The sequence below is a fragment of the Malurus melanocephalus genome, unplaced genomic scaffold (genome assembly GCF_030028575.1).
Source record: "Malurus melanocephalus ecotype Western Australia unplaced genomic scaffold, MMel_1.1 scaffold_61, whole genome shotgun sequence".
Classification (NCBI taxonomy): domain Eukaryota; kingdom Metazoa; phylum Chordata; class Aves; order Passeriformes; family Maluridae; genus Malurus; species Malurus melanocephalus.
This window is the reverse complement of record NW_026623293.1, coordinates 1,494,477-1,506,123: the sequence shown is the minus strand read 5'-3', so window position 1 is coordinate 1,506,123 and position 11,647 is coordinate 1,494,477. Positions and strand designations below refer to the sequence as shown.

At 38.2% G+C, this 11,647-nt stretch overlaps 1 protein-coding gene across 3 annotated transcripts in view; it reads right to left on the bottom strand.

Annotated features, from left to right (window-relative positions):
* Window positions 1-2,416: 2,416 nt before the first annotated feature.
* Window positions 2,417-11,647, bottom strand: part of STK24 (serine/threonine kinase 24) — a 54,123-nt gene continuing 44,892 nt past the window's right edge. For all 3 annotated transcript variants that reach the window (XM_057366196.1, XM_057366197.1, XM_057366198.1), the window contains 4 exons: window positions 10,706-10,829; window positions 9,729-9,797; window positions 8,675-8,811; window positions 2,417-6,331 (listed from right to left, as the gene is read on the bottom strand). In XM_057366196.1, the coding sequence (XP_057222179.1) occupies window positions 6,295-6,331; window positions 8,675-8,811; window positions 9,729-9,797; window positions 10,706-10,829 (367 nt within the window). In that variant the 3' untranslated portion in view covers window positions 2,417-6,294. The remainder of the gene's footprint in view (window positions 6,332-8,674; window positions 8,812-9,728; window positions 9,798-10,705; window positions 10,830-11,647) is intronic.

Below are 11,647 nucleotides of genomic sequence, written 5' to 3'. Positions count from 1 at the left end.
CATATGCCTGTTTYGAGACAGTAAAGCCTTCTTTCTGTTACCCCTGACCCCAAACATACCTCCATACCAGAKGAGGATGGGCTCCTAACCCCTTGGGATGAGCAGCAGTTCCCACAACCAAATCCAAGCACATCCTGACACAGGGAAACACTTTTAAGTGTATTTCCTTCAGCTGCATGGAAACCCTCAGCCCCCTGGACTTGCAGTGTGCTGCAGTTGCTCTTTTCCTCAGCTGTTGCCCCTGACTCCCAGTACCAATGGAATAATCACACCTACCCTCCAGCATTGCCTCTGGTTAGGATGTGCTGAAAAACAAACCTGGCAAATAGGTAGGAAAATCTGAAGCCCATTTTCCCAGCTGCAGGTCCCACTGCCTCATTCATTCCAAGCCTGTGACCCTGCTCTGTGGAAACATTCCAGTGCTTCAGGACTCACTGGGAATGTGAACAATGAGCTGTGTAGTGAGGAAAAGAGGAAGTAACACAGATGAACAACAACTGAGCTGCAGCCTTACTGGTCTGGAAAAACAAGGCTGAAGAAGCAACAGCACAGGRTGTTGCTATGAAGTAATAGGCTGCAGACCTGTCCCCTCCAAACATTATTATTGAGCTATAAATTAGCACCTGTAACAGCTTACAAGACAGGACCCTACCTCTCCCCTTTATAATTGTTATCTATAATAGCACRATTTTTTAAAAATGAAAATTATATTACAGTCCATGCCCCTAATTCAGCCAAAATTGAATCTTAATTTAGATCCCTGGAGCTTGTTGGATGCAACCTTCATTTAACCGCTGTCTGATGCAGTAGTTTATTCTGAGCTCTCAAAAGAAATGAATACCTTTTCTCAATACATTTCATTTTCATAYAAGGTAAATTCGGAAAATAAGGCAAAGACCAAGATACAGTGATATTGATATTGTTAATAGCAGAGACCAAGCTAGGCCGTGGATGCAACTTTAGAGTATCTACCTAATCACCATTTTCACCTTTTTGTATTGGATTTTTTAATACCAAAAAAAAAAAAAAAAAGTTTTAGTAAATTTTTTTTTTTGCCTACTAGTAAGGCAAAAGTGTGATTCCTTTTTAAATTTTTTTTAAATGGAACCAAGTGTGCTACTGTCACTTGTCAGCATCTTTCTAGTTGTCTATTCCCAGGGCTAGCCCAAAACTAAAATGATGGTAAAAGAGTAAAACCAACTGTCTTGACAGTTTTATCTTGGAAACAGGCAGAGTCCACGTTGTGAATAAAACTCAGTCTACTAGAAAACTGTAATACACAACCACTGATTTTTAACCCTGGTTCACACATTGCTGCCTGTTCAGCCCAGCAGGGCCTGCAGCGAGGCAGGGTCACTGTGTGCCAGCTCAGAAGCCATCACTRAACACACCTCTCTCAGCAGCAGGAAAATCTCAAACTGGGCACTCCAGGAGATTTACTGCTGGTGTTATTACTCACCATGAAATAGTTGCCAGTTTCAAGTAATGAGCAAATGAGAACAAAATAAGGAATTTCACTGCCATAAGAGGTTGCATCACACGCAATGGGATCAGAAAAGCCTGGACTCCTGTGTTTTTTTCAACAAGACTAAGCATCTCCACCATTGATCTGCTGTGTAATTCAACCTTTGTTGAGTTGTGTTTGTTAATATATCTCAAGCCTACCTCTTTTCAGAACATTTTAATTAAACAACATTGACATCTTAATGCCTTTGTAAATTCAGCTGAAACCAGACAAAAATGACAGAGTGAAAGACAAATTATCAGATCAGGGAAAAGACACTGTGCAGAAATCTTGATAAAAGTCTCAGACTAAAGATGAATAAAAATACATTTTAGAGACAAAATCAGGTGGAATACCTACCACTTCCTCAGCCAAGAACAAAACAGGATCAAGCAAGAGCTGAAAAGCCCAACTTTGACTATTATTTCTTTCTATACAGGACCAATTACATGGTCTTTGCCTTAAAAAGTGGAGTTCTGTATGTGTAGGCAGATGCACAACTCCAGTTGCTACAGGATATGGACACTCCCTCTGCCCTGGGAGYACAGGAAAGCTGGTAGGGGACAAAATAATTGGCAATGTGCCACACATGGTTTTTAGAAGCAGGAAATAGTAATGAAATACAATTACAGGCTTGCAGCTGTCACACAGTTTGTCACCAGTTAAAGGTGCAATCCTTGGGGGGGTGAGCAAATGTAATTTGTTGTGAGCACTTCATCAGTTTCATTGGGCTGGCAGAATGGAGACTACAAGGTGGATTTTAAATCACTACCATCTGTAAGTGCTACAGATTCTAAGATGATTACCATTAAAAACCAAACACTGATTTATAAACTTACTGCATACCATTACTGACACGTGGGCAATAACTGCTCTAGAAGCCCACGGGAGCATCCCCTCCAAGGAAGGGATGCTGAATCTCATCTTACTGACCACTCAGGTGGCAACATTTCATAAAACTGTTCCTTCTTTATTTCTAGGTTGTAGTTTACAAGTTTTATGTTGGTGTAGAGTGACAAAAGAAAAATTTAAATACATAGTTATGAACAGGCAGCAGCATTACAGTAAACAAGAKACACACTTTAATGGTCCTCCGTAATTCTGTGTGAAAGGTGGCAAGAAACCGCATACGATTTGTCTATGGCATATTCTGCAAAGCACAGTTAAAAGGAGCAAGCAGATTTGTGCTACACCTTCAGCTCCTTCCCAGCAGCTTACAAAAACGATTTGCAATTGTCCTGATCCTTGCATTCTACCCRTGCTTATCAGCACACAGGATAATCTTCCAATCCTGACACTTTTGAGGGCAAGAACGCACTTCCTTGGAAGTAGATGTAAGGTTACTGTGAAACTACTACAAACTGGTACCACGCTGCTTAACAAGTGATACATAATGTCACATAAAGTAGTGAGAGCTAAATGATACATTGCCCAAGCACATTTAGKGGCAGATGAAGGGGTGACAGGGTACAGGAGGATGGCAACTCACACTGAGCCAGGTGCCTTGCAGCGAGGTGCCAACACACCCAGCCTGACCTTCCCCCTTCCASCCACCACCTGCAGGGCAGGGGTGGAATACCCCAGTTAGGAATTCTGCAACAATCAATTCATTTTCTGTACACACAAGCTCACACACAACGTTTGGAGCTGCAAAGGAACCGCGGCACTGCAGAGTGAAGTCACTGCTTTGTTAYTACCCCAAAAGCATTCTGTGCACTAGCACATCATCCTTCAGTAAACTGGTCAGCAAATACAAAGTGCAACTGCAGGGAGAATCAAGGTAAAAAAATAGATTACACATCTGAGAGTTACAAAAAAGCAAGCTGTCAGTTCAAATAATTGATTTTATTGTTTTTAAACAGTGAGTTTATTTACTGCCTAATCATGAAATCCCTGACAAATAAGCAGTTCTACTAGTTTAAATGTTTGCATAAATAGGGATAGCTTGTCATTTAGTATAGTCAAGACTGAGTGAAGTACTACCTGCACAGAAAAACCATCAGTGCAACATTGTAACACAGACATGTTTTTAGCATGAAAAAAACCTCTCAAAAATATCAATACACTTCTTTTTCTCTGAGAAACTGAGGTGGTGCTTCCTTCAAATGAAGCTCCTCTACTGTTACCAATATAGACCTGATTTTTAAAGCATCAATACTTCTCAATAGCAAATGATTGTACTTCTACATTCAAGATACAGCACGCGTTTTTTTCAGTGGATCTCAGTTTAAGATAGTCTATATTTAAATAATCTGTATATTACATATAAAAATACACATCTYTACCATAAATGAGGTCTTGTCTTCTAAATGCCCAAGCCTTTTGGCCACCTGCCCTCACCATAACTCATCTTAAGCTCTGACACATTCATCAAGCAAATTCTGCCACCATCTACTCAGAGAAGTATTTCCTCAACATACAGTCCTGGAACACAACTAAAATGCAACTCAAAACACACATGTATAAATTTTCAAATAAGTGTTCAAAGAGTGTAGCTCAGAATTTAATTCAGTTTGCTGACTGAGAAGTTCCTAGTTTTCAAGCCAGCAGAAGAAATTTAACTTCCCCACTACATCTCAGAGTTCGGTGCATCTCCAAGTAAGCTCACTTTGACTTCCAGTCCTTACATAAACAGCTGACTAGGGAATAGCTTACACTAATAATTTATATTTCCAGTGCAAACACACCTGTTGATTWCCATGTGCAGTCACAGCACACAGATCTACTGAAGGTTGAATGTTTTCATATCGAGACATAAACTGGTAAATTTCCCATTGCACCACATTCRTATGCACATTTCACAAAAGCAGTGCTGAATTTGTTTCCTCAAGAGTGAGCTTATCCATAACACTCAAGAGCACACTAAACAACATAATTAAAAATATTAAAGTGGAGTTSTAAAACATTGCTCAAACTTTAGCAWTGTTCAATTAACCTTRAATTCCCTTAGCCATAAAGAAAACCCATCACCTCATTAGGCTGGCAAATGAGTAGTGCCTAGAAGCATAGCCACAAGATGAACACACACCCACATTTCTTTCAACTATTGTTTCAACCTGGGCAGAAGTTTATTAGCTCTGTTAGAAGACAGTGTCCTCTTACTGTTAAATTCTTAAATTAATAAATTAAGGCTATTAATATGCATAGACTAAGGGCTACCATGGTGATAGGAAGTCCTGGAGGGAGACTTCACCAGCTTCCACAATGGTTAGTGTACCTGTGTTTCTTGTACCAAGCCAGGCAGGTATGCCTATACTCTTAAATGTTGATCCTTTCTGTTCCAAAGCTCCTATCTATTTGTTTTTTAAGTAAATATRTAAGTTACCTCACTGTCATGCAAAGCATAAAGTCATCCACTTCTTCATTAAAAGAAGGCAAAAATACTCTCTTCTACTGGAATAAGAAGTACCTGAATATAGTCCTGGTGAAACCAACCAAGGTAAACCTCAGAGTAATACTCTGGGGGAAAAAGAAAAAAAAATAGCAGCTACCTAATCAACAGTGCATACAACTAATGAACTAATGTTACTGCTCCCACGATCTGTAACACCTGAAGTCAGCTATCTAGAAACCCTCACAGGAATAGCAGAAACTTCAAAATCCAGAATTTTCAAAAAGTAACTTTTCTCTGGGGAGGCAAGAAATAGGACCCAGCACACAGCACTTGGGCTGTTTTGCAGYCTCTCATTCAACATCTATCAGTTTTGGGTAAAGAGATGCACAGATCGAGGCAGCGAGACCAAATATTGGATCTGTGAATAATTTTTCTTTTATGCTCAAAGACATTAATTTTAATGATAAAAATAGGCATGATAAAGAAATACTTGCTACTGTCTCAGAATCAATACCTTAAGGAGATATTTCAGAATAAATGAAGGGAATAAAGATTTGTGTGAGYATTCAAACCTGTTCAGGTGAAAAAAACTCTGAATTACACTACAAGCTTCACAAGTATCTTACTAAAACTGAAYGATTTCAGGATTTGCATTGGCACAATTGAAAACTGAAGATATGAAAGAACTCATTCTCTAGGAAAAACAACAATTTAAATTTAAAGCTCTGAGGGACCAGGTGTATGAAATTTAAAACAACTAGAAGTAGTACCATAATTAGAAAGTCACACTTAGAATACAGATAAAAAGGAAGAAATGCTGTTGAAACAGAACAAGATCGTGTCTGTGCTGAGGTACAAATAGAAGGTTCCATAATACAGGATTAACTCTTTCAATGGCAAATACTTCACATACAAAAATCAAACCAAGATTCACTTATCACATAATTCAAACTTTACATGTAATAAAGGCAAGGCAATACTCAGTTATGGCCTGTCAAATATTTACCCACTAACATTATCTACAAAAGCACTTTACCATTTTGTACACAGTGATTCCTTATGCACATTGAAAGGCTTTCTGTTAAAAAAGACATTATATACATATCTGTACACAATTCCAACAACCATGCTCATCTCCCAATGGAATTCTTAAAGCAAGATACCTGAGGTTTCTCAATATCTTCAATTTCTCTATCACAAACCTAAATATACATTTCAGATTTTACAAAAGGACACCTCCCTGGAATATGTGCATTATCATTTTAAAAAATTATAGCTTTAAGGAGCTGAAAAAGATTGCCTCCATCCAAGAGACTTCATTTTCACTCTTGCACATTTAGGAATGTCCTTCCTCCCAAGGACTTTCCAGAGACTGAGAGGCAGAACATCATTATGGTGCACATCTTCAAGGCAGACACCATGGGATCTCTGTCTTAGGAAAGTCAGGAAGAGTAGGTCAGTAGGATGAAGAACTTCCTCCGGCTAGTGAGTATCTGAAGAGGAAAAGAAATAGTTACTGTTGCAACTTTTAGAAAGGCATTCCACAACACGCAGCAATAGAGTTACTCTATTTCCTGCTGTTGAAGTCCCAGCCTTTGTCCTTGCACAACAGCACTCCACCACTGCCGCCACACTTCTAAGAAGAGCCATGGAGTTGAACAACACATTAAAYACTCCCTGTTAAAATATGCTTTCCTAACAACCAGCAACAACCTGCGCTCAAGCACGTTACTGAGCAGCACACGATGGAAGAACATTCAGCGACTCCAACTTCCCTACTTTGCAAGTTTACATCAAACCTTTTCAAAATACCACTGGGCCAGAAAACCCGTATTATTTGATCTAACCAGATTCCTAAATATCCAAAGAAATAAGCACACATTTTAATCACATTAAGTTTCCAGTAAACTTCATCAGATATCCAAGATAAAACTGGAGGGGGAAGGTAACTGGATTCATTCATGTTACTGGGCAGCTATTCGGAGGGTCCCAATCAATTCATTCAGACAAACTTACAAAATCCAGTTCTAACCAATATGGGGAAGTGAAAATGTCATTAGAAACTTGCTGAAAACATAYCTTCAGTAATTAGCTCCCAAACTGAGAGGATATTGAATGACCTGATGACATAACAGAGCCTATTTCCCGTACCACTCAAAAAAGAAGGAACTACTTTGTCAGGATTTGACTAGCTCCAAAAAACAGCTTTATCCGCAAGGGAAACCTGCTACGCTATGGAATGATTCAAGTTCATTTTTAGAGGTAGATCTTGCTATTCATTCTATAACTCCCTTTTTGTAGTCATTATCCCATACTAGCTGGAATATCATCCCTGAAAAGAAGAGAAAGTTCATCCAGATGTGATCCATTGACAAACATCTTCTACGAGCAATTCCTTCTCTCCTCAAAGGAGAATGACGTGCCTGCCTCCACTGTTCRAGGACATTATGACCAAGAAAAACASGAACAGTCCAAGGAAGCAGAACAGAAGGAAAACAATGCTTAATAGATATAAAAAGGGTTCTGAAATCTTCCTCATAAGATAAAAATTATGAATGTTGCTAYTGTGACAGAACAAGTAAGATCACCGCCAGCATTCCTAAAAAATGCCCATATCTGAGCACTGTCTCCATAAGGTCATTTTCAGCCTMAATTGCAGCATCAAGTCTTTGAGGTTTCCAGTTTCAGGAAGATGCCGTACCAGACTGATAAAAATATGACACTGAAATATTAGCTGATGAAAGACTGGATTCAATTTTGGAACCCCTAATGGAAACAAACTGAGATGGAAGCTCTAGAAACTCTTTCAAGTCTGTCAGGATCAAATGAGATAGGACAGGACATCTGGCATTAGAAGTAACCTTTCAGCACTAGAGATGCTGACTGGGCTTCATTTTTAACAGCCCATAAAGCAACAAATATGATTGCTTGCAGGTTTCTTGGCACTGGTTTTTACTGAAGGAGAAAGTGTCAGCCTGGAAATCCTGTGCTTCAACTTCAAAGGTGTGAATTCTTAAAACTGTATCAAGCTGTGGTTGTAGAAACTGCAAGGGAGACACCTGCTCAGGGTGATCTTTTTCCATGTAGCAGTAGTCCATGGTTAATCATTGGCATGAGTTTTTTCTAGTATCAAGCAATCCAATCTGGCTGCTGTGACATTCACAACAACTGTGGGCTCCTGGATTTAAGGTYGCAAGATGTTAATGCCTCTTCCAGCAGCAGTTCTGAAATTTATACCACCCATCTTTTCTTGTGTAGCATWTAAAAGAACAGAAAATTGAGTGTTTGTTAAGAACAAATTCCTAACCAAGGCAGTTAAAAAATCTCATATGAGATCTGGGCTTTTGAAGTAAGACCAAATACTGGTTTTAGGGATCCCACTGAAAGGCCATACAGAATGTCTTTAATGAACGAACAAGGAACTACTGACCATGTGAGTGATAGAAACACACACCAACTGAATGGTTGATTTATCCACGTGGGTAAAAGGAACTAAGAGTGACACAGAGCATTCTCTGCAACACACATCCAGGCACCAAGAAAGTGTTCCTTATGTGAACTGAAAAGGGAAAAATCTGTCCAGTCTCATTTGACACACAATATGCACTCCGACAGGATGAACATACATATATGCTATCACCTGAAGCTAGAAAGTAGAACTGCTAATATAATTTGATTTTTTTCCAGTAAGCAAACACAACTGCACGAACTGCAGGCACAAGTGGTTTTCTTCTCCATTAGAAAAAGCAATTAATTCTTTCAATTTAACAGAAGCCAAATATTTGTAGAATCAGATGTGCAGCTTTCTGTAGGCCATACTGTAATAGTTTTATTACCTCTGAAGCCTCTGCACAAGGTGTGACACCATGGTATCTGCAATGCCTGGACAAGCCTCTTCAGCTAAATAAACTGCCTTCCTCAGCTCTTCTATGGAATCTGTGTTACCACCACACATTTCACTCTTCTCTTTCAACTGAAAAGAAATCAGGAAGAAATATATTAATAAGATATTAATAARTATTTCTAATATACAATACAATGCAGAAGCTTGTTAGGAAATGATTGTCACTGTTCACAATTGTCAGCATTTGACCTTCATCATACACCCTATACTGAAGACTTTTTCATGCAGAAGCTAAGCTTTGCAGTACTTATCAGGCTGTCACTCATCTTCACACATCTTCAGTCTTCACACATCCTTTTTAGCATGCTCACAGTCAAAAATTACAACAAAGTATCCCAAGAAAAAAGCAGTATTTACCAGTAGCTGTCTGGTTTCAAGATGTGCTTCCTAAACTTACTTTAGTATACTGACTTGCACATCTATAGCTTATATAGATATATATATATATACACTGCAGTGATTTTATCAACCTTTAAAAATGATGATATCTTTATAAATTCTTCTCTTACCCTTCATTCTTTTTTAAAATTGTTTTTAAGTATTTGGGGGGAAAAGTATAAAAATACAAAATTCAGAATGGGAACAAAATACAGTTTTCAACACTGAAATTTGAAAATGAAATTCTTTAAGATCTGGTCCACAGCTGTACCTTGTAACAGTGAAGAGCATGAAATTTGTAATAAGATATATACATAAAGCAGTGYCAAAAACAGAATGCTGCAATCCAAACATTTATACACCTTTTTCTTGTCATGCTCATTGCTTCAGGCCAGCATGGCTGATGTTACTACCATGCATAGGAAGCACTGTTAGGAGCAAAATACAGATCCTAAAAGCAGACACACATGAAAGCAAAGGGCACCGCTAAAACTTAACACCACAAGTCCAAAATGCATTGCAGAAATCTTAGATGTCATTCACCATATTTTTCATTTTTTTCAGAGACATAAGTCTTGAAATTGTTAAGTTTTAAAGCATTAACTTACCTCTGCAAATAAAGGGGATATAACTGTAGACAGGCATTGGGATAGAGGCCTCTTTGGGATATCCTTTTCCTTTAAAGAAAAAAAAATTCTGATCAATTTTATTTCTGAAAAAAGCATCCTTATTGTAGTCTAATTAGAGACAAAATATAGTTCCAACATGCTACACTTTATAAAACCTCTGTTTTTATATATGTAAAATGTTCTACAACATTCTATTTCAAAGCACTGTTGAAAATAGACGCTGAATTAAAATTTGAGACTGCAGCACCTCAACTACATGCAAGCTCAAAATCAGAAGGGGGAAAAAAAAMCAAACCACAAACCAAAGCCTCCAATCTCCCACAATCCTACTGAGCACAAACTAAATCACAGATATGCTGATATTTAGTAGGTTCATCCCATAAGATCCAGTATTTTTATTACTCCAGAATTTTCAAAGCCAGCACGGCAACCACCTGCTCTGGCCACACAGGTAGCAGAAAATACAACGGARCAGTTCCTAAACATCCCTTATTCTAGGTTGTTTGGCTTTGGGATTTTGTGGGKTTTTTTTATTTTTTTTCGACACAGGCACATTCTGTACTTCATTACGTTGTAGAGTTTTTTCCTTAAAAGACCAAAATGCCTTCCCCAAAGCTCTGGCCTAGATTTGGACTGTACTGGTTTTAGTTTACTATACAGAAGAAAGATTTCAAAAATAYAATATTGCCTGGTCTTCTTCCAGTGATTGTATTTCAGAAACTAGAGAAACAGTTTGGTACATACTTTGTCAACTACAAAAAAGGACACATTTACAGAATGCTTCAAGACTTACTCAGAAGGTTTTGTGAAAGGCAACTGTAGAAAATACATTTTTATCAAAAGCTCTGGAAACTTCACAATATAAATGTCTTTAAAGTCATAAAATAAAAATCACACCACTAAATTATTAAAGCTAGAATTATCTCCTTATATTATAAAGTCAGTATTTTGAGCACCTTGTTTCTTTGCAACTCCAAAGGCTGGGCTGCTCCATTCTCTAGATTCTTGGGGTCTTTTTCTCTTATTGTAAAGATCCACTCTTCTGAATCACTCCCACCTGAAGCCTGACCATCTGCTTCACTTCAAAGGAGAGGAAAATAAATAAATAAGTCTATTTTTATTACCTTACTGCTTATGTTCATTCAATATACACACTAAACATAAAAACTACAGTCAAGACCAAGATCACGATTCTATTGTGCAGGCCACTAAGTATAAAGAGAAGCATGAAAATTAATGTAACTTATATTTTGGGGGAATTAAAAAAATTAAGCCAAGATATTYCACCAAATGTAAGGAAGTAAGGCATTACAGATTGAAAGCATTTTCCCAAGTTGCATTAACAAGTAATATGAAGTGTTTTATTGCTATCCTATACTGCTTATAGCAGAGTACCTGAAATCATTAGGGAAGGGGAGGAAATTAATAAAATTTAATTAACCTTTCTTGCATAGAAAAACAACTAAGACACTGGAACTGTGGTCACTGGAAGGCATGAAGCCATCAATACTGTAAACAAGTACAGCTGTAATGTCACCCAAGAAAAAACCTGATGCTCGCCATTTGCATGCAGCCTGGAATGGCAGRTAACAGTTGTGTTTTCTTTATTATGAGGAATTTAAGCCATTTGTGAATAAATTGTGGCCACCTCTTCACTTGAATGTCATTTGCACAGTGTTACTTGGCTGTGGAATGTGAGACCTTCTGCCTGCACAACAGATGGCCTCATGTCCAGGAAGAGCCCTGGACCCTACATAAAAGGGAAGGCAGCATAGAATATGGGTCAGAAGAGCTGTTCTCAGTGACTGTCACTTGCATGAAACCCCTGGCCATACTAAAACGAAGATTTCATTCATTTACCAAGGCCGCCAAGCTGAAAAGCTGCAAATAACAGAACA